The sequence below is a fragment of the Anarrhichthys ocellatus genome, unplaced genomic scaffold, assembly GCF_004355925.1.
Source record: "Anarrhichthys ocellatus isolate YVR2014 unplaced genomic scaffold, GSC_Weel_1.0 scaffold18, whole genome shotgun sequence".
Lineage (NCBI taxonomy): Eukaryota > Metazoa > Chordata > Actinopteri > Perciformes > Anarhichadidae > Anarrhichthys > Anarrhichthys ocellatus.
In genome coordinates, this window is record NW_022280048.1 from 856,508 (window position 1) to 880,712 (window position 24,205).

Consider the following 24,205-nt stretch of genomic DNA (forward strand, 5'->3'; position numbering starts at 1 on the left):
AGAGAGAGAGAGAGAGAGAGAGAGAGAGAGAGAGAGAGAGAGAACACAAAGGCAAAAAAGATGAAGAGATCGTTTAGAAGATCCCCCTCGGTCCCTTCATCGCATTTCTTCACCTCCTCCCCCTCCTCTCTCTCTCCTCTTCCAGCTGATTGACAGCGCCCCCTCCTCCCCCACCCAGGGCTCTTTGATTGACAGGACTCCCCAGACTGAAGCTCTTATCCCCTGAAACAAACCTTGCTCTGCTCCTCCTCACCTTCTTTCTCTCCTCCGTCTGCCTAGACAAGCCTCCTCCCTCTCTTCACCCCTCTCTCTCTTTCTTCCTTTTACTCCCTGTAAATGCTTTCTTATCATGTTCGCCTCCTTCTATCCTTTTTATCCTTCCTCCTTCCTCTCTCTCCCATCATGTCTTCTTCAAGCTGTGACCCCTCTTAACCCTATAGATTACGCACACACATACACATACACACACACACACACACACACAAGCACAAACACACACACACATACACAGGGAACCCCTTAAACCCCTCAGGCTTATGTGGGCCCCTTTAGACTTTGGGAGCACACATACTGGTACCCATAGCCCCCCTACACACACACACACACACACACACACACACACACACACACACACACACTCTCAAACCGCCTTCCTCAAGTCTTGACACTGATCTAAGCCGTGAGCGCACATGCCTGAGACTATAACCCCCTCAAACTACACACACACACACACACACACACACACACACACACACACACACACAGCCTGAGCCTATTAAGCCAATTGTAGAAGTCTAAACAGGCAGTGAACTGAGCAGTGAGGTAGGTAACCCCTCAGGGCCACAGAGAGAGTAAAACAGCGTCAAAGAAGGAAAAGAGAAAGAAAGGGAGGGAGGGAGCAAGGGAGAGAAGGAGAGAGAGGGGGATGAGAGTGGGTGAGGAGGCGCAAGGACAAGAAAGAGGAGGAAAGAGAAGTGAGGAAGGAGGGAAGTGGAAGTGTGGGAGTAGAAAGAAATACAAAAAGAGGAGATGAAGATGTTGAGTGAGAAAAGACAGTAGGAGATAGAAGGAGGACAAATTCAATGGCAGCCACACACACACAAGAGGAGGAGAGGTGGATGTGGCTCTTTAGGAGTCAAGCAGGCGTATGATAGGATATCGTTGCATGTCGTTAACCCTATATTAACCCCGAGAGGCAGCGGGACACTCACTGCGCTACAACATGGATTATGGGCCACACACACACTCACAGATACATACATGCATACATACATACACACACACTGGCACGATGAGCTAGACGCATACACACACACACACACAAATGCACACAAGGACTGATATCCTCACTGACACCATGCAATGAGCTGTCAATCACATGCAAACACTTTTCTCCATTTCTTTCACCTGTTTGTACTCACAAGTAAACGCAGAAGCCAGAGGTGGTTGAATTTGTTAAAGCATGATTAAATCTGGCAGCAGTATTGTTTATATGATGTCACAATAAAATTGCATTTTGATGTCATATTGTTTTCCTAAATGTGTGTATTTCCTGTTGAAAAGGGATTGTTGAGAGGACATGGGATGGGAAAGGCTGCATTAGGCTACATAGGAAAAATCTGAAATGGTTTTATTGGTTCAGTTCACCCTGAACACTTCTCGCTGTTTACTCCACATCATGTGTTTCCTCTAATAATTCGCAACAAGAATGTGATCCCTCACTGGCTTCCCACCCAAGTAAACACTGACAGTCCACCCAGAAACAGAAGTCGGCGCAATGCAGTGCAGAGCAACTTGTTTCTGTTCCCTGATCCGATCTCTGGTGCTAAATGTTGCGACGTGGGTAACTCCTCCCCTTGAGCCATTCAGTGATATTGTAAATTCGGGTGAATTCAGGGTTCAATCGGTAGAGACGAGCTAGGATTCTATACATAAACTGCCCATGGCATGTAAACTACAGCAAGTCTGTTAATTGGGTCTGTGGTTCCCCATGCTGGGGCTCAGCATGCCAGCTGCTGTCAATCAAACACAGACATCGACACTGCCCTCCTGCCAAGAGAATTCTACGGAAAGATCTTTATTTCTTCCTTTTAATAATATTAACAATGAATCTAAAAAACAAAAATAGCAAAAAGGGATGTCTCAATGGGAAGTCAGTTGGACCTGTTTACAAGCAGTGAGAGACAGAGCTGTTTTTTGACTTTGTCTTTTTCTCCACATGTTTGGGTCGGACAGCAGACTTCCAGATGTTAAAGTGAGGCTGTGAACCACTGCGGAGTGGGCTGGGGGGGCTACAGGAAGTATCCCACGGTATCCAGGGTAACCTTGACATTCCATCCTGACCAAGTTCCCTGACATCTCCCACAATTCACTCTGCTCCTCTTCTCCAGCCATAAAACACACACACACACACACACACATACACACACACACACACACACACACACACACACACACACACTAATAGTCCCCACACATCAATGCTCCAAACAGACCAGTAACACATGTTATGATAATATATGTATTATTTTGTCACTTTGTGTCTAATATATCACTTATTCAGTCAGCGGCCCAACCCAAGTCACACACCTTCCAGGCAAATATATAATGGTGTGTAAACTGAGATGTCTGAGATAGCCGACAAAAACAGAAGAATGGGACTGTGGTGAAAGATAGAATAATGTCCTGCAAACACACACACACACACACACACACACACACACACACACACACACACACACACACACAGACTGAGAATTGTGCTCTTTGAAATAGCTCCGTCAAAGCTCACTTTGAGACACAAGTGTTTATCCACTTCATAAGATTTCTCCAAACACAAAAATAAGTGGGGGAGGTGAGAGAAAGGAGAGCCAAATCCTTAAAGCTAAAAGTGGGAATTAAGGTGCTTGACTTAGGAAAGGAGAGGAGATGAGAGGAGAGGAGAGGAGTTTATCATCATACATGACAAAAATAGGGATTTAATTCTATGGGTCAAGATAAGATAATATTTTTTTATGTTATGAGTGAGTTACAATTATATATAAATACACATTGACAGAAAAAGGTACACAGGAGACACCTAGAACTCCTGTCACATTTGTTTTGGTACCATTAGATTTGATTTGAAAAAATACATGAAACATCAATTCATAAATATTTGACCCTGGAAGAAATTACATGAAAGTTTTACTCTACCTTAAACATGTGTTTCCTTTGTTGTTTTGATGGACGACAAAACAAATTTTTTTTTTACACGTTTGGCTGTGTCACCTGTCAAAACTGTCCTAAATAATTTCCTTTGGGTTAAAAACTTGTACATTTTAATATCTTAATTACAATGCAATTGTTGTTTGTTAATGTGGTTTGTAAGAAGCGACCAACACCGTGAAATAACTGAAGTGACTATCTCCAAATCATGATAAAGCTATTATTGATAGTGGCAGTCCCTTACACGTGGAGAATACCAGCTATAGACAGGTAGGTGTGGAAGGTATAAAGGTTATAGAAAGTACACCGGTATATTACACCGAGATATTTTCATCACAATATAAAATAGATATTAGAGAGGTAATTATGACTTCTTTAACTTCGTAACACTAGCTCAAAGCCGCTTACAATAAGTAATACTACTTAATCAAAGCAAGTATCTAAATAAACCATCATTTGGTTCCCATTTCATTTGAATTGCACATTTTATACAAATAACCACTATACATGACAATAACAAAGTGAAAAGATAACATTTACAATTTCTGACAGTTGACATTGAGTTTGGGACGGTTTCAATTTTGCCATGGATTTGCCGTACCACTGTTCTACCCCTTCAGAAGCATTTATATTGATATTTTTACAAAAAAACGAGAGTACCTAAATATAAATTGCTACTGTCCGTGCCGATAGACAGGTACGTATAGTTTGTAGCAGCTAGTGACGAAGTAGGAAAAGGTTGGAGGTACTATGATGACCACTCTCTCACTCCAGTCCCTGTGTTAATCTTTAAAACACACACACACACACACATAGACATGTGCGTGTAGAGGAACCTGCTCACAGAGGGTTAAAACAACTGCCATGAAGAAATCAGATTAAAATGAGGTTGGATCTCATTTCAGTTTTTCTCTGTCACTTTTTTCTTTGCTCATGACCCATTTTTCTGTGCCGTTGCAGAAGAGACAGAGACAAAAAGAGGAGGGGGAGGAGGGATAACTTCAGTCCTCCACCTCGACATGAAGGAAGAAAAAAAACAGACAGACAGGTAGGAAAAAAAAGTGGCAGACAGACAGCTTCTGCTAGTAAACAGCTCTGTATTTTGAATTGTGGAGAGGAAACACACGTCTGAGCATTGTTTGTTCATTCAAGGCTGAAGATGTGCGTGAGTGTGTGAGTGTGTGTGTGTGCATGTGCCCACATGCACACACATGTGGATCTGCCAGATATGAGGTAGCAACTGAGCAGCTGATGTCCCCTCTGCACAGGTCATTGACTAAATTACTGAAGTGCACCTGTAAATAAAGTGTGTGTTTGTGGGGACTTTTACTTCTCGCTACTTTCAGCAACTCACCACCACTGATGAGTCCTGCTGTTTGACTCATAAACGCAAAGCATTCGATCTCAAACGTCTCAATCCGCCTTCCATCAGAAGCCACTGATTCTATCTGAGGTGCGTCTATTTCAGGAAGTGACAGCAGATCATCTAAACACAAACATCCTGCCACACGCCGCCATTCAAACAGGTCAAGACGGTCCATCATCCGGCATGTGAGTGTGTGTGAAAGTGTGTGTGTGTGTGTGTGTGTGTGTGTGTGTGTAGGAGAGACAAATATAGTGCGGGAGTGAGAGACAGTACCTGTCGATGATAACAGGGTCTGAGGGTGTCTCATTACGGTTTCCGCAGCTCTTCTTGTCACAGCACCGGCTACGAGAAGAGAAGAGAAGACAGCAGAAGAAGACACAGTGAGAAAAAAAAGTGAGAAAAAGTCCGACACAGGAGCACACAGCACTTTATACAGCAGTTCAAATTTAGACGTTTTAATGGGAGTGTTACAGCATATCATGTGCTTTGTCTGTACTGAGCTTTGACTAAACTTAACACCAAATTCACAGAAATGTATTAAATCTGTCTGAAACAGAAAGTCTAGCAGTTCTACACTGACAACTCAAAAAAAAGAAAAGATTGATATGACATGGAAAGTGAGGGTATAGCAGGATGTGAAAGATATACATTTTTAGGGGATTAGCCTGCTGGTGAGCTTAGCCATGTCGCCCAGATGCATCCGACCGATCACCAATCAAGGAGTTGCTTGTGCGGTCAGACTGTCCTCCGAAGAAAAACAACACAATCGGCCGTTTCAAGAAGTGCCCCGAAATTACATCGTTTTACATTCAAGTGACAAACCCCCTACAGCGGCTATGATTATGAAATCTTTCCCTTCGGGAGCAAAAGAGAAGGTCAGAGTGGACGAATGAGTCAACAAAACTTCTGACTTTAACACTGTCTGTTGTTTGTTTCCAGTCAACGTTGGTATGTTTTAAGCATGACCGTTATTGTTTCCTAACCTTAACTAAGTATTTATATTAACACAGAGATCATGTTGATGTCTGTGTTCTCACTGCCTCATGGATAAGATGACCAACAGGACAATCTCCTGGAAACTGGATCTATTGTTTTTGGATCTGGAGCAAAATCATCCTATATTTAACCCCTAAAGACTAACCTAAAGGAGGCTGTTGAACTTCATTTTGAGATAGGACTTGCCACCATGTCTTAAAAAACTCTGTGACAACTTCTACTCCATCCTAACTGTACTGACACACGGTGGAGGTGGAGGGTGGAGAGGCTTGAAGAGGCCTGAGGCTCAGAAGAGGAGGAGAGGGTGGGATACACACACACACGTTTTAAAAAAAAAGAAAAAGAAAGAAAACTGCCATGCGATCCAAAATTCACACATATGTACTGCTAGTCTGTCAAAGCTTTCTTGCGTGCATCAATTATGAATAAAGGTGTAAGCAGGAGGGGAAGCATAAAGCCGGAGGGGGGGGGAGGGAGGGGGAGTGGAGCGAAGATGAAGAGTGAAAGGATGAGCGTGGGAGGGAAAGCTAAAACAAGAGAGTAAGAGCGAGTGGAGGAGAAGGGGAAGGGAGAGGTTCGGGTGGGAAGAAGAGGAAGGGGAGACGTCTCAGGTTTCCCACCGTCACAGATGGCAGAGGTGGAAAGAAAGAGACTGATACGTTACACCTCACACATTGTCTCCTATCTGCCGCTCTGCCTCTCTTTCTGCTCCCTCTGTCAGTTCCTTTCTGCTGCTCTATGAACTGGGTCAGCACACGGCCCCAGCACCAGCGAGGGGTTAGGCAGGGGGAATGGGAGAATGGGGGAGCACGGGAGAAGAGGAACGCTAAGCCTGAGGAGGGGGGAGGGCTAGGAGGAAAGGGAGCGATGAGGGTGAGGAGAGGAGGAGGTAGATGAGGAGGGGAGATTAAAGGAGGACAGTAGAGGAAGAGGAGACGGGAGCGGAGTGGAAGATGTTATAAATGGAGTTGGGGTGGGGAGGAAAACGAGGGGTGGGACGGGGGTAATGTAGCACTTATTGCTCTGGATCCTGGTGATCTAATCATCTGCTCTCTCCCCCTGCATCTCCCCTCCTCTCTGCACACACACACACACACACACACACACACACACACACACACACACCTTTAAACAATAGAGTCTCAAAAGTGATTTGGAAATGGCATTTTCAGCGGTTCTATATGTGAAAATGTAAGTAAAAAATGTCTGCCAGAGCTTTGGCTAAGGTAAGTCAACTGAAACAATTGGTCAGTTAATCAATTAGTGGATCAATAGAAGAGGTTTCAGCTCCTCAAATGTGAGAATTTGCTGCCTTTCTCTGTTTTGTATCAGTGTAAACTAAATATCTTTAACACGCCATTTGCAGATGTCATTTTCACTCAGTGTCAACGTCATGTAGCTTTCAATAAAGAGCTGGAAGCAGCTGGTACAGAAACTGCAGCGGCACAGTGTGAAAGGGGACAACACTTTGTTGTACACAAAGAGATGAATTTCAACCAACTTTTGTCCGAAAAACATGGATAAAAACATCTATCGTCCATTATGGAGTGAAACCTTTCACGTATTCGTGCCAGAGCTCCAACCAGGTTTGCGACACAGATTGGCTGGGAGCATATGGCTAATAGCACCACCATGACAATGAGCCACACTGATTAATGGACGCCCTGAGCTCTTTGTGTGTGTGTGTGTGTGTGTGTGTGTGTGTGTGTTCCACGTTGCATGTTGTGTGTGAGGCCCCTGCTGCAGAATCAGCATGTGAGAACACGAGGCAACGGCCGTAACTTTGACCTCAGCGGCTACTGCAGAGGAGAAAGTGTTTACACTCGTTGCAGAAGTCCTACTTTCTGCACTGCTGCTCCCCCAGAGGACGGGTTTGAATATTGGACTGTACAAGTTCATGTGTACTGTACATGTTATTCAGAACAGTTTATTCACTGCTTCCCCCGCATGATGGACAACAATAACTTACGATAAAATCTGTATTTATTTATAAATTCCTTGTAAATCAAATCAGGTTTTCCAAACGGTTTTTCCACAAAGCTGTGCAGCTGAGCTGACTGCCGATTATTCAGTGCGCTATAGAATAAAATATTAGTGTGCCTGATTTCACGGCTAAAATCCCTGCTCGTGCATATAGATGAACCCCAATTTATATTGTTACGCTTAAAGTTGTTCAGTGACAAGGTCAGGGAATAAGAACAACTTAATTCATGTGCTAAATTTGAATTTTTATAACTGTGGTGTGCAGGAGGGAGCGTGCATATGCATACTGCTTTGTATATATGCATATGTGTGTGTGTGTGTGTGTGTGTGTGAGAGAGACCCTGCCTATATTTTATAGTCAGATTGTGTAGGAAGGCCCATTTGTTAGCCATGAAACAACAGGACGGTTCAAATTGACTAATGAGTTGCTCTGTGTCCTAATTAACCAGGCGTCACACACACACACACACACACACCACGCATGCATCCACACACACACACATTTTCTATTGTATAAGATAGGTTGGTAAAATGCCTCCATAAATAGATCCCTTTCCTCCCAACCTACTTCCGAAGAAATTCATCTTCAGATTATAATTAAAGCAACGACTCTGATAGCTAAAACTCATCTTCTTCAACAGATATGGCTTCATGTGTAAGTGTATGTACGCGTCTGGGCTTGTATGTGTGGGGGGGTTAATGAGGGTGACAAAATAAGAAATGTATGGAGCGCAGAGAGTTGACTGGTGACAACCTTCTGTAGATGAACAAAGTATGTAGCAGAAGAAAAAGAGGAGGGGAGCAGAGAGGAGAGAGAACGGAAGAAATAGGACCTGGAACGACTGTTTGAAGACAGTTTAGAGGAGGAGGACGATTCGGGAAGAGGAAACAGATTTGATGCGCCCTTTCTCACCTGCACATGATCTCATGTGTCAGCAGCACTCTGCACATCTCTGGGTTCTTGTCTTGGCCCTCATAGATAATTGCCTGTTAAGAGAAACACAGAGATGTAGAGAGGAGAAGACAACACAGAGTTAGCTCACAGACGGCAAAACTGAACAAACACTGAGCTCAAACCCAGCAAGTCATCGACAGGCTGTTGGTTTCAAGTGGTACTGCCCCCTCGGTTGTTTTGGTCTTAGTAGACTACGATTTCTTCAGGCATATATTCATTTTGTATGCTTTTTCATGCCGAATTACTTATTTCCAGGAAATTCATGAGCACTTTTCTGTAAAACACAAGATTTAAAGGGGTGTTTTTGTGTGATTTTTTTGTGGAGAAACTTAGTTTTACAAATCTGTTGATGACATAAACTGGTCAGTTAGTCGACTAAGAACTTCTTTGGTCGAGGACAGCCCTTGTTGTGTGTATATTTCATCATAGCAGACGAAGAATTCAGCTATGGTAACAAAAATAAGTAATTTGGTTATTGATTTAGAATGTGTGTGTTGTACGATTGACTCAAAATTTCCCATTTTACAGTAAATCTTGATGTGTGATATCCAAAGCTGTATAATTAGAACTGTCTTGGTGTTTTAGTTATTTAAAGGCATTAACAGTGAGGATTAGGAGAAAAGATAGTGTGTGTATTGTGTCGTTGTCACTGATTTAACAGCTTTACATACCGGGACGCCTCTGTTCAAATGTTTTTTAGCAAATCACTCAAACAGGAGTAAATGATGCATTTGTTGGGACTTTTTAACTCTGAACTCTGATCTGAGAGAGTAGAAATGGCAAAAGGTTGTATGTGGGATTAACTCAAAATAAACTGCCCATGCTCATCCTGATGAAGGAACTTGTCACCAGCAGTTTGGCTCATTGATGTGCTTTTAATAGACAATACTGGAGCTCTATAACACAGAGGAATAAGCAATGTTGTGCTTTTGCTAAACAGACAATTCTTGTTAGGATCAATTCATTGTTGGTTTTGATGTTTTCATGGGATTTGTTGACAACAACTAAAATATAAAACATCAATAACCACATCCTTCAATTTCTTTTTAAAGAAAACCTAACTTCAAATCATAATTATTGCAATTCAGAAGGAACATTTGCCAGTTGTTTATAATCTAGCTTGAGGCAACAAAGCACTGCCATTCAGCCCGTCATTGTCTGCATCAGTGCATGGATGCATGAAAACATATTTGCATGTTTTCAGACCACTGCACTCTACATCTACCAAACTGGTGAGAGGAGGTGACTATATTTTGCAGCTGTGTGCTGTGGGAAAACACAACACCGATGACAAACTGGGAGGAGTCAGATTTGTTTCCCGCTGTAGCTGCGGCGTAGCCTTCATCCACCATGTTTTCTTTTACCAGGTGATGTTGTGGGTAACGGGGTAACAGGTTAGTTCCCACCTCACCGCAAAGAACATGTCGTTCAGCGGTAACACCTCTACCTCAAATACACACTGATCGTCTCTGCACTGGGAGTCTGTCACCCCCCCCACACACACACAAATCCAAAAACACAACAAGAACGATATCTCCTCTGTTCTCATGCTGCTCAGGTCTAATGTTAAGAAGCATTAAGTTGTATATTCACAGAGCAGTGGCCATTGTTTCTGCTCCTCGTGAGTCATTTTGGCTGCTTCCGTTATACAATCTTCCTGCTTCTCGCATAAAGCTCAGAATAAAGCGAAAGCACAAGTCACATACCACTAAGCTATCCATCAATCAATACACACGTCCCGGCTGTCTTTGGTCTATTCCAGTCTGTTTGAGCTGTCGTTACAAACTCTAGCAAAGTCTCACCGAGTGACGGGCTCACTTCTCTCAGGGAGTGGTGAGGAACATTCACTGTCCTCTCTGATAGTCTTCAGCTGAAGGTTCAGACTACCTGCTGCCATCAACTGAGCACTAGTTTCAGTCTCAAATGAAGGTCATTTAGCGTTCTGTGAAAGCTTAACAACTTGTGCTGATGATCAGGGACGACCCAAATTCTACATTTCAACAGTCCCAGACTCAACAATCAATGTCCTAAACTGATACATTCTACATGTGGCTCTATTCGAAACTATTTATTATAAACTATACCGGTTAACAAGTATCACTTCATTGACTCACTCTGGTCTGAGAGGTCCTGCTAGTTGTTCCCTGTACTAGATTTATTTTTCAATGAAATCACCTGAGGTGTTTGGCCACAATCAGTTCAATTATTCAGTCAACATTTAACATTCGTCATTGGATGAGTGACTGTCTCTTGTTTATTTGATCAATAAATGCGTCGCTGCAAACTGCAATGCAAAAATGTCAGCGATTTAAATTTACATACACACACTCTGAACATATCTCATTGTAAATTTGAAATCAATAATCATTGATCATCCTTTAGACGTTTGATAATGACTGAGACACCACTGTGATAATGGTTTACATGTGCATGTGATGAATTGATGCTATGGGAGCTGTATATTCACAGCTCTTCTTCTACTCTTCTAATGTTTTAGAGTGCGGGGAGAGTTTCCTGGTCCTCTCTGTCGGGTACAACAATTACACGATCATTGTCTCCCTTTACTCATCACAGATCTCCTTAACTTCTCACGCCGAGCTCGTTTTGAGCTTTAAAAGACTAACTTACAAAAAATCTTGCCTATGTTTAAGCTTAGACTGTCCCACCAGGGGCCCCGGGGCAAGCATGTTCCACACGGGGCCCCAGTGTGAGCCGAGATGTAGACTGAGCCCCTCATTTGTAGAAACTACAACAGAACGTGGTGCTCAGAAACTTGCTTGGAGCTTTGCGGCATTAACAGCGGGCCGTGACAGTGGCTGTAAAGTCTGAGGGCCCCGTTACAATATTGTTGTAGCCTAAAGCGTTTCATACGAACAGCTAGTCCTGGACCCTCTGTGTTTTTCTGGAATTGGAGCCCCGATTCGTTTCAGGGCCCGGGGCCCCTACCAGTTACAATCTCCCATGCAGGTGCATATATTCCAGATGCAAAAATCTCCTCAGGAAATATATCCACGCATGAATGTTGAGCCTGAAAGGCTCCTAGTGGTCCAGGACTGTACAGTCAATGCAGGCATGAGTTGTGTCTCTGTCTGAGACAGAGCTGCTGCTAAGCTAACAGTTATAAAAGTTATCCAAAAGAAGCTGTAGCTCATCAATCCAGAGAGCAAAATAAACTGGTATCCATTCTGAAAACATTTCAACCGATCGCAGCTGAAGCGAAGAAGCTCCGGTTAACACACCACTGATGTTGATCCAACAGACTTTTGATTTCTTTAATCCCTCTCCATCAACAATTGAACAGTAAAATTCCCCTTTGATTATGGCTTAATGAAAGCACATGTGAGCGTGTGAACAGTGGGGAACGATAGAACAGGCATAATCTGAAGAATAAATGTACTTTATAAGCCATAGTTCTGTCTATGATTAGACCCGCTCATCGTGCCATGGGAAAAGAGTGGGCCAGGCAGCTTCGTCTGGACAAACATGCATCAGTGCCATCTCAACCTCTATCGACTCCTTTCTTTTATGCACTTATGCTCTTTTGTTCTCTCTCTCTCTCGCTCTCTCACACACACACACTCTCACTCTCACACACACACACACGCATTTATCTTTATGAACAGAATCAGGTCTGATGTAACTGAGCTTTCCTTCAAAATCACAGAACATAAATCCCTTTATACCTCGTGGTTTTTTTTTACCTCTGCAATAGACATTGACTGTAAAAAAATTAAAAAATAAAGCCAATATAGAGGAATTCTCACATTAACCATATTGTGTTTATCCCAGCTGACCATAACTTTAGCAGGATAAAGGAAACAAGCAGAAGCATCCCCTTTGTTGCAAAATCTTGTAGAATTTAAGACTGATCTTGTCCGGTTTCTACCAACAACGCTGCTTATGTAACATTTACTTTTCTTTAGAGTTAAGTGATGAACTAAGTAAGCCGCTCCCTTTTTCATTTTGCAGATATGCCGTTGATGATATAGTCACTTCTTTCCCAGCTGACTCCGTGCTTTTGTCTAATGTTGACTCGTCTCCCTCTGTGCCAGACCTGCGACAAAATCGAACAGTCCTTGCACTTGTTTTGACCCAGTTTGGATAAACACACTTGATTGCTCAGATACTGTGGTATAAAAAACAAAATCCCAGAAATTAAAACTGACATCTGACGTTTCTAGTATCACTCGGTCTGTCCTGTTCGCAGCTCTAATCAGGAACAAAACAACACAGAATAATTTAAAGGTAACATTGAATCCACCTTCTGTGGCAGGCTCTTGCGTACCTGTGTAACTTCCTTTTACCATAACTTCTCCTACCATCCCAGCCCATGTTTGTCTTCATCACACTGTCACCTCGCTCGCTGCGCTCTTGCCTTTCATCTGCCTTTTCCCTCCTCTGCCTCCTCCCTCTCTCCGCCTCACCAGGCCTTTCACACAGCATCTCTGCCGCTCTCTCCTCCACCTTTGAAGTAGCGTGACATGCGCGGCGTGTAAACAAGGAGCCGCTAAGCAGGGGAACACACTTCCCCCCTGCGTTAGTGTCAGGTCGACTCGCGAGCTAGTGATCCGACGGGGCCGCAGTGACAGACGCCTTATTCTCCGGGACAGAGTCGAGATCAACCGGCGCTCGACGCTCTGCTTCTGAAGACTAGGAGGCGCTCTCCTCCTCCATTTAACACAATCAGTGCTGGCCCTCACACGCAGCAGGTAGACAGACAGAAATAGCAGGGTAACAGAAACGAGTGCCAAACGTTGGGGAAGGGTTTACTTTACTGGCAGAAGAATCACAATCAGAACTGTGACATAAACAGAATCCAGGATATGAGCAGTACCTAACACAGTGGTACCCAGTAATAAACTCAACACTATTCAATGAAGAACCGATTAACAACCAAAGCTACAAAGTCTCCACTGTAAAGGTCCCATCTGACCATACAAAATAAATCCATGTGTAATTGATGAGTTAAATAAAATACAGAGAGTCGAACTCTGCTGCAGGCTGATGTTGCACTAGTTTCTGTGACTCAGGGAAATCTCTCATTGAAGGTTTCTCATTGATTGGTCCCCATGAACATAATGTGTTCCTGGGGTTCACTATCCGTACACCTCCAACCTCTCTCTATGTTTTGGGGATTTTTTTTTTTTTTTTTTTGAAGTAGGTAAATGCTATTGCTGCAACAATTGCAGTTGGGATTTGAATTTTGGTGGAACTATACTTGTGTTTTTTGTTTTAGATCACAGTGTCTTTAACGGTAGAGTAATATAAGATAGACTACAGACAGTGTGTGTGTGTGTGTGTGTGTGGTTAGAGAGACAGTGGCCATGACATCACTCACCAACTAAGCCAACCACACGGCTGTTTTGGTTTGACCACCTGTTAATGTTCCATTCCTCTACTGCCGGGAATCACACACACACACACACACGCACACACGCACACACACGCACACACACGCACACACTTGTGAGCATGCTTTATTGCTCCATGTGCAGTTTTGCCTAAGTGCCTAAACACATATATAGATACAGCACTAAATACCTGAGCTGTTTCCCATTTGTTCATCTCTCCCTCTCACTCATATATAAAACCTCCACTAGCACACGGACACACACACTCTCACACACACATAAAAAACACACACACACACACACACACACACACAAAAGCCTGCAGACGCCCACAGCTGCAGCACACACCTGGCTGCGTCAGCGTCTCGAGGAAAAATTACTTTTCCTTTTCAAATTTCAAAATCTCTTTATGTAGGCTAAAAAATTAAATAAAATCAGCCGTTTCATCTTTCAGACAACGCCGAGCATGCTGTATTTGTGTGTGTAAGTGTGTTTCAGAGGTCAAAACTCCCACTCATTCTTCTCTGGACTTCCACTGCAAGAGCCTACTGAGTGTGTGAGTGTGTGTGTGTGTGTGTGTGTGTGTGTGTGTGTGTGTGTGTGTGTGCGCGTGCGTGTGTGTAGCTGGCTGTCAACCCACCAAGCTGAAGCTTAACATTGTTATTAGGGAACAGTGTGGTCACACACACACACACACACACACAGTATGTCTTGCAGCGTGGCAGTAGCAATGTGAGACTATCAGAGCCTGCAGTCATATTAGCAAGTGCTCAGTGCGTAGCATGACTTCTTGGCTCCTCATACCACACACACTACTTAAATTCTGAGGACACTCATTGACATAGTGCATAAACCTAATTCTAACATCAACCCTCACACAGGCCTTTGGAGCTCTGTCCAAAAATGTCCTCACTCTCAAGGTCTAAAACTCAAATTGGTTCTGACAAAGATAGATGTACAAGTGCATACACACAGCATCACAAACAAAAACAACAACAACAAAAAAACATTCCTCATTCTAACTGTTTACCTGAGGAACATTGAGAACAAACACTCCAACTGTCTGTCTTCTATGAGTTGTTTTCTCTCTCTCTCTAACTCTTCCCGCTGCGCTCTCGCTCTCTCTCTCTCTCTCTCTCTCTCTCTCTCTCTCTCTCTCTCTCTCATGAAGGTACGTACAAACAAAAACACAAACATTAACAGAAAAATTGGATCGTATCAGAAAATGCTTGCTACTCGGCAAACCAAATCCCAAAGGTGCTGTTATATCTTTCCACTTCCTACTGTGAGCAGCAGAATTACGCCCGTTTCCCAACACCCACTCGCTGCCTCCTCGCTCTAATCACAGCGAGAGAAGCACAGGCAAAAAACGCCTGGAGCCATGTCGTGTGTGTGTGTGTGTGTGTGTGCCCCCACCCACATACGCTGTGGAAACACCCACCCACAGATTCTCACACACACATTTGTGTGTGCAAGTACATGCAGATAGAGGAGGGCGGCGGAGTACAGGCGGATCAATGGAGCAGCTCATTGTCGGAGAGGTAACAGGAGAGGTGACAGACCTCGGTGAATGAGCAAAAGAGAGAGAGTGTGTGTGTGTGTGTGTGTGTGTGTGTGTGTGTGTGTGTGTGTGTGAGTGTTGAAACATGTGTTTACCTGTTTGGTCATGGAGTCTATGAGTCGAACATAAAAGTCCTGCTCTGTTCTGATGCCTGTTGGGAAAAAAAATAGAAAATCACAAATGAGAATTTGACAAGCAGAACACATACAAAACTGCATTAGAAAATATGTCAAATTAATTTCACATAAAACAGTGATAGACTCCTTCCTTACGCAACAAGCAGCTCCCCATTTATAAGGGTCGCAAGAAGATTAAAAACATATTTCCAACACAAAATTCCATGTATTATTTTTTTTTTGACATTTTTCTAATCTTGATAATTATTTTTATTTCATAATTTAGAAAAATGAATTGAGGGAATAATCATTGTTTGGTTGAACTGCTCACACATTCAACCTGACATAGTTTCATTTGAATGGGTTTTAAGTTGGGGAAGACCTGGAGGAGCTTGTGTATGTGTGTTTCATATCACATTGTGAAAATAAATGTTTCTTAACAGATGTGTTTTTTTTTCTATACTGCGTCTAGTCAATTTTGGATATCTCAGAATGATATTTGCCTCAAAGGCCTTTGCAGTTTGGACAACATAAGATCCATCTATCCTTAAACCCTCCACACTCTTTTCCAAACAACTGTGATTCAATCACCCACAGCCCCTTAAACACGCCAATTAATGGTTCCTATAGTGATGTTCAATGTCCATACCTTACAGCCAATATCACTGAAAAATGGTTTGTATATTACTTGCAACGTCCATTTCCACATGCAAATGAAATTAAAATCAATAATTCACAAATAGTAGCTGTAATGCCCACATGTCTTACTCTCAGAGGAGGCTGGGTGTAGTTTCCCTCCCAGCTGCAGACTGAGCACATAGGCCTCAATACCACAATCCACAGCTTCCACCACAACAACATGCAACTGTCAAACAGCCCCCTTCAGACCGGACACTCATTTAGGGACAGTGACAGTGTTGAAGCCATAAAGCTGGCATAAATCACCCACCACAGCTGCTCTGAAATTGTATCATTTATCCGGATATTGATCAAATTACACAATTGTGAAACACTATACTGCAGTTTCTGAGACAAACTAATTCTGCCTGTTGGCCCTCTGCTGCACATTATTCCATATTAAATCGAAAAAGTCAGCTGCTTCCTGTGTACATTTTGTGTATTATGTTGCAGTAGACTACAGGCAATCAAGCGGATTTGGTCTGATATTGTCAATAACTTTATATATGTGTGTGTGTGTGTGTGCGTGTGTGTGTGTGTGTGTGTGTGTGTGTGTGTGTGTGTGTGTGTGTGTGTGTGTGTGTGTGTGTGTAATGTTGCACTCACCGTTACTGTAAAGAAGCTGCAGCCGGTAATGAATCCCGTTATTGGTCTTCTCTCCGCTAATCTCCTTAACACACACAGACACGACAAACATTGTGTTTATTGAAATTTTTAGGGGAAATTAAAATAAAAAGGCACATCTCTGAACATGCAAGCCCGAGAAGTGTACTTCCACGTTATTGAATTATTTACACCGGTCATGCGTTAAATGAAGGTGTGATTTATGTTCACAGCGGGCATATTAAAGCAGGGCAGCCCTGTAATCTCCCCACGTGTAATCATGGGGTTATTGTGGCTTTTTAATTCCTCTGTAATTATCGGTTATGTTTGGAGGGCAAATAAACCCGGCACTGAATTCTCCCACTGCAGTTCAGCTAATTTAAACGGTGTCATAATTGATGAGGAGACCGGTCGGCCCGCCGTTGTTTATATAGAACAAGTGGTTGTGTTCAATCCAGCTGTAAATTAAAATAAATTCAAATGTCGAAGTTTTTTTTCCGTTTGTCAAATATCACAAATAGATCGAAATAAGTTTTTGAGTTCTAGAATGTGTATTGTGTTTCATCTGTGTCCAATATTATCCTGAATATTACAAATAATAACAATAATAATAATGATAATAATAATAATGCATTGTAAAGACAGCAAATAATTTGTTGATGAGTTATTGAAGCCTCGATATGTAAATGTGACGTTAAAAATGTATCAGTAATATCAAACAGCACAATGAAATAATCAGGCCTTTAGAAAATCTAGATGTTAAAGTATCTTTCAGAATATTTAAAAATAGAAATAATCGGAATACTCTGCACCGACCTTCTCTTTCTCAATGAAACCCAAGAAGTTGGTCCTCTCGATCTCCACCGGCTGACCCTGCCGGTCGTACAGAGCCAGGACGAAGTGGAAGAAGTTGGACTTGCGCAGGTTTGAGGGCGGCTGCTTCTCAAAGTGAGCCCGGGCCAGACCCACTCCACTGCGGACACACAGGGATGAGTCGCTGTTAGATGCTATAAAGTTTTGACTTTGTAAAGGTAGAGAAAAATAAGTATCTATATGCAGTGAGTAAATTATTCTTTTTTTTATTTTCTTGATTTGACAATAAGGCTGATCTTTGTTTATCATGAAAGGCAATTTTATGAAAAAGCAAAACCCATAACCATGAATATTGGAGGCTGTTTTGAACCTAAGACAGGAGGTCATGATTTATCCACCTTCTCTGAAATAGAGAATCATGTTCCCCTTGAATACACCATGAGTGTGTTTAGAAAAGAGTGAAGATGGACAGTTGTTGTTTTTTTTCTCATCATTTCAAACCCCAAGCATTCACCTAGAATTATTTATCCGTCCCTTTGCCTTCATGCTCATTAAACCTCATGGACAGAAGGCACGAGCATAAAAATATGTAGCAGAAACACATGTTGCCAGTAACTGTTTATTGCGTTGTCTTAAAATTAAACGGGGCATTCAATGTGTTTGGGATTTTTATAGGCTACTGCAAAAATAATTTTAAATTTCCCAAATTATCCTAGAAACACGTTAAATCCAAATATCTTCCTCTGGATCAACACAGCCTCGTGTCCTGCACGGACGGCTGCAGGGTCCAGACAGAAAGGAAAAAAATCACGTTGTTTCGGTGTATGAGCAGGCTGGTAGCACGTCCCCTCCACCCGGGATAGAGCTCACCTTTGGGCGGCCGTGTTGGCGTCCAGCACGCCGCCCCCCTGCATCCAGCTCCGGACAGAGTTCATGCCTCCCAGCGGCTCCTCCTTCAGGCTGCTGCCGCTGCGCTGGATGCTCTCCTGGATCCCAAACATGGACAAGCCTCCGTAGCTTGATTCCTGTCCCGCTGGTTCTCGGTGTCTCTCCGCCGGCCGGCTGCGCACTTGCTCTCCCGTCGCTCCTTCGCTCTGACTCAAGAGGAGCAACGTGGTTGCGCTCTTCGCTTGCAGGCTGCCGCTCGCGCGCTCTTCGCCAGAAGTCCACGCAGTTGACCGATTATTCCTGTAATTCGATGTCCTCGTGCAGAAAGTGAGTGCTACAAATGGAATAGCGGGCTCCAAAAAAAAAAGTCCAAACACGTGTGTGAATCACCAGAAGGACGGAGCCCGGTGGGAAAGGTGTTTAAAAAGTCACTCCTGGATCTGCTTTGAGATCCACAGTTCGAGCTGTCAGACAGAAAAAGAGAGATCAACTGGCACCCAGATTAGGTGTCATCACTATGTCGCCCTTATTTCTTCCTCTTTTACGCACTTTGCGTTCTCTTCTTCTCCCTCAGCCCAGCAGTCCGGGACGTGTTGGGGAGGGTCGGTCGGTGGTGTCCAGAGCAGCGCTGCTTCCTGCGGATGACTGCCGAGCTCTCGCCTCTCCGCTCCCTCTCTGAGCAAATCGCTTTGTGACTCTTTCCCAAAGGACTCTCTCTCTCTCTCTCTCTCTCTCTCTCTCTCTCTCTCTCTCTCTGAGAACCAAACACGGGCTTCTCCCGCCCCGGGGGGAGAGAGAGAGAGAGAGAGAGAGAGAGAGCGAGAGATGGGAAGGGAAAGAAGGGAGGGGACAGGACGGCAGGAGAGGAGGGGAGGGGAGGAGAGGAGACGCCCCCAAACAAAGGCGAGAGCTGGAGTCATGGTCCTCCCCATGCAGCGGCCACGGAGCTCCTCTCCTCCTCTCCTCCTCTCCTCCTCTCCTCCTCTATCCGGTAAAGGGATTTTTTTCCCGTCTCTTCTCTGTAAATGTGGAGATTAATTCTTGTGCGCACCACAACACTGACAATCGACCGGGAAAGTTTCTTTATATCTCCTTGCAGAGCAGCCGGCTGCAGACTGGCGCTCAGCATGCTGGAGTAAGCAATAAATTGCTCAGTGGCACTTCAGCAGGGTGGACACTTTTTTTTTTGGGCTGCAGAACAATCACGACTTCATTAGCTCAAACAGTTAGTTTTACGCACGAGACACAGAGTATCATGGAAATATGAAATAAGGTAACACAAAAAAAGAAGAGACTTCTGAATTTTGCAGTATTTGATTGAGGGCGTGGGGAATATCATTTTCTGATTTCTAATATTATATTTATAAATATAGCATACAATGTATTTATACTAAACATTGATTCTGGGTGACAGTGTTCGGGTTTACTGCTTAAAAAAACTGCAATTGAAAAACAATTGATGTCTTTTGAATTGTGTATCAAACAGTCGTTATTAGAGTCAATAGCTGCAGACATTTGGTAAATGTGATACGGAACCTCAGCCTGTACATTTAGATCTAAGTTGCATTTAGAACAACTGTAGGCTCAATTATAAAAGCCATATTTCATCGTCACAACATATCCCTGCTCCCCATTGTCCTCCCCGGGCCTGCTTATTGCAGGCAGGCGCCGCAAGACTCGCAAACAAAAGTGACAATAACAATAATTAGCTCAAAATAACAATGAACATAATTGAGGATAATTGCGACCAGATTTCCCCCCGCTTTGTCTCTCCCTCCAGCGCCATCTGTTATTTGAAACTATTTATCACGGCGCCGAGAGGGGATCCAAAATAACACACAAATATTAATAGATAATTCCGTGAAGTCTTTTAATAAAAATAATACTACAGCGTATTGATCCGTCGAGGTGCAAAAGGTCAAAACACTTTTGTATTATTCAGCCGGCTGTGGAAATGATTGGCAGGGCGAGCTGGCGCAGATCCAGGGTTTAATTCCCAAAGGTTATTGAAAAACGCTCTTGACCTTGATTATGGAGAATACGAGTCTTTTATGCTCCAGTTTCCTGCTTATAAAAGGAAGAGAGGCAGAGGAGGATCAGCCCGTATAGGACTTCAGCGGCTCAGCTGAGGAACCAAATAGATGTGAACGGAGGAGTGTTAAGAGGCTCTGGTGTTTGGATCGATGGGAGTGGGCTGAAAGCATTTGTATCAGTTTAATGAAATATATATATATATATATATATATATATATGAAAGAATATATTAATCTCTGCATGTCAGCTCTCATGGGCAGGAAAATTATGTGGCAAATGCAAATGCTTGAAATCGAATGAAATTTAAAAAAATAAATAAAAGCATAGAATATTAGAATGACTCAAAACAAACTGTCTGCTAAAGTGTCAGGAAGGGAAGTTATCGATGTAGTAACACCCTGGAAGATTTGTTCATTTAAGTCCCATCAGGTCAGACTGAACACCAGGTGTATCTATGATTCTAGGATGTGTATAAGCTAATATAAGGGAAGATATTATGCTCAAATTAACAAATACCATAAAACAGTAAACAGTATAAAAGGGACACTTTAAAGCTCAATTGAGCATATATCCTTTAATCTACATTAATATTAACGTTTTAATATTGGAGATGTCAAACGCGAGATGAAAACATAGTAAATAAGAAGAATAAAGCATAATTAAGGAACCTATTAATACAGAAACATGCCCCTTGAAGAGCAGGAACAACATGGCAGATTAAAGAGAAACACGATATAAAACCACTAAACTCACGGTTGTACACAGTGAGTCCCCTACAGTACTGAGGCGGAACCACTCCTCGATGTGTGTGTGTGTGTGTGTGTGTGTGTGTGTGTGTGTGTGTGTGCGTGTGTGTGCGTGCGTGTGTGTGTGTGTCACCGGCGGTGGTTGGATTCTGTAGCGCTTCCCACTCAGTCTAAAAACGACACAACAGCGCCATCATGTGTGTGACACGTCTTACTACACGCGCACTGATGCGCCACCAGAACGAACCTGGTACATCCCAAGTCTCTTAATTGCATCCCCGTTTCCTTCACTTGGGTCCTTTCCTTGCGTCTTACTCCCTCCCACAAGGGATGCGTGGAGGAAAGCATGCGAGGAGAGAGGAAACGAGGAAATTACAATTAAGAGACTTGGGATGTACCCACTATAACAAATTATTCTGAATAAAAAATACAAAAATGTATGCATGATGATATGTTACTCCATATTTTTTTATATCTCTGTAAATATGAACTATATCACTACGATCTCCTTCCTTTTTAAATGGTGTAAACATGCTAAATATTATTAAAATGCAATCACCTTTTTAAACATGATCCATATTTGATGAACTGCATGTCCTCTTTTTTTCTTGTATATAATACTAATATACAATAGTAATAACACTAATACTGATTACCACGTCACACATGTCGACAAAAGTGTTCATGCAGTTACATAATACGCTGTAAAACCCAAATGAAATAAAGGCTGAATCCAGAGTGGATGGTTCATTTTATTTCTGACATTCAATTTTTGTAAAATAACCAAGGCAATGCCAGGCATAAAAACCACCCGTGGAGTGTTCTAACAGAATACAACTGGCATTCAGAGTCTTACAGAGCAGGTCCTAAATGTGAGCGTGGAAAAAATGAATTAAGACACAAGAAGAAAGAAGAAAAATGAACAAATCTCTGCCGGGCATCTCGGTCAGAGCAGCCCTAAACATGATCAACGAACACATGTTAGTCAGAGGCAAGAGCATCGGACAGCAGTGAGGTTCTCTTCTAAAATGCACAACAATAAATGCATTCAGAAAAGAAATATGTGGTCAGATAGCTCTGTGGCAGCTATAGATTCCATGTCAACATTTGCTCAGTTTCAGTGTTACGCAAGTATTGTGATAGATTGAGTCTCAGAAACATCTGGATTTCAGATGAGAGATTGACTTCCTTCATATCGGCTACAGGGATTTTTTTGTTCCTCCTGGTTACTCAAACTCAATGGAGGCAATTTTTAATTAATATACATTAACCATTAGTGTAAGAAATATTGGGACATTTAGGTCATATTGGCTTGTTTTTATAATGTTACTTTAACAGTAAGTCAATCAAGAGCAATCATAAAATATCTGAAATCTTAGAAATGCATTGTAACGCAAATAATGCATCTAAAGATTGAAATTCTTTAGTTTGAAAATATGTAACTTGCATGTTAAACTGTCCTCGACAGTATTAAAAGATATGTCACAGGTCATTGCCTGGAGAGTGACGGCAACCACTGCATCTACATCTGGAATCAACAGCTGAACAGGCTTCTCTGCCAGTTATTTACCGATTAACACCGCAATGCAAAAGTCCCACATGGTCGCCAATGACAGCTGTCCTCTGGGAGCGTTTCATTGTGCAGGTGATCTCTCTGCTTGATGCAGTTCAAATGCTCCACAATGAAAACTCAGGTGTGTATGAGGTCGTTTAAATCTTTGTAACCATTTCAAGTGCTTTGTTTTTGCATCAAAGTCTAAAGGAATGGAGCTGATAAGAAAATGACAATGACTCGTTCAAGAATACAGAAAGTCCTTATGTTCACCTTTCAGAGGAACATGTGCAAAATACATCAAACTCTACATATCTTAAAAAAAGAAAAAGAGAAAAGAAACGCAGTTAAACAGCGTTGGCCGGGTTCGATCCTACATTGATTATGTATTCATTCTCTGCCCTGCGGCCAACGCTTTCCAAACGTCAACAAGTAAGTCATTCATAGTAATAAGACCTTTAGTAATAGTGGTAGTAAGTAATACTTTTTGAGGGTTAACTAGTGCGTCTCCTGTCCATCTGCGCCATTGCTGATCCCACTCCTAACAGTAGAGGGCACCAGAGCGATCACACCAGCTCGAGGACGCGTCATACAGACCGGAGAAGCAGTAACACTGGCTGGTCTCAGATCAGGAGGGCTTGGGTTCTCCGAGAGCTTCTTAGAGAGAAGTTCGTCTTTGTTCACAGGCATGTAAAGTAACAAAGAACACCGAACCACTCGGGAAGCTTTGGAGGAGCCAAGCCCTGATCTTATTCATATATCAACACTCCTCTGGTTTAATATAGATGCCATACAGAGCAACATATATGTATATATAGATAGGCCTATATATATATATATATATACACACACACACACATTACACACAAAGAGATTGGGCTGTTTCCTCGTACACAAATGCACATCAGTGGGTATTTGGTTGCTCACAGCCACAGAACAGCTGTGGAGCGTTGCTAGTATAAATGACATTAGTGCAAATGCAACCCCTCCCCTCCCAAAAAAAGAAAAACAAAAAAAAAAAAAAAATTGGTAGCAAGGTTAGAGCACATTGGAGAAAAACTAAACAAATGAATGCTGTGGTTATAGTGGCAGCGTGCAAGCTCTACATATAAGCGTGCATCAGGACTCGGCATTCTCAAGTTCTAGTCTTTCAATAAACTCTTCAACGCGCGCGCACGCACGCACGCACGCACGCACGCACACACACACACACACACACACACACACACACACACACACACACACACACGTGTGTTATCAATGGAAACATCAGAGGGAGCCTGATGAAACATGACAACAGCAGAGCTCAGTAGTCCGTCTGTAGTATCTTCAGCAGCGTTTGTTTTAAAACATACA

General features: G+C 42.7%; 1 protein-coding gene across 3 annotated transcripts in view; it reads right to left on the minus strand.

Moving 5' to 3' along the window:
* The window catches only part of LOC116389058 (transcription factor COE1-like), an 80,891-nt gene extending 61,641 nt beyond the window's left edge, over positions 1–19,250 (minus strand). Inside the window, exons 1-6 of one of the 3 annotated variants that reach the window (XM_031857461.1) lie at positions 18,500–19,250; positions 17,633–17,789; positions 16,820–16,883; positions 15,515–15,570; positions 8,466–8,539; positions 4,847–4,915 (exon numbers count right to left, since the gene is read on the minus strand). In XM_031857461.1, coding sequence (XP_031713321.1) covers positions 4,847–4,915; positions 8,466–8,539; positions 15,515–15,570; positions 16,820–16,883; positions 17,633–17,789; positions 18,500–18,630 — 551 coding nt within the window. In that variant the 5' untranslated portion in view covers positions 18,631–19,250. The remainder of the gene's footprint in view (positions 1–4,846; positions 4,916–8,465; positions 8,540–15,514; positions 15,571–16,819; positions 16,884–17,632; positions 17,790–18,499) is intronic. The other 2 variants (XM_031857460.1, XM_031857459.1) reach the window with 2 other exon arrangements.
* Positions 19,251–24,205: the final 4,955 nt, after the last annotated feature.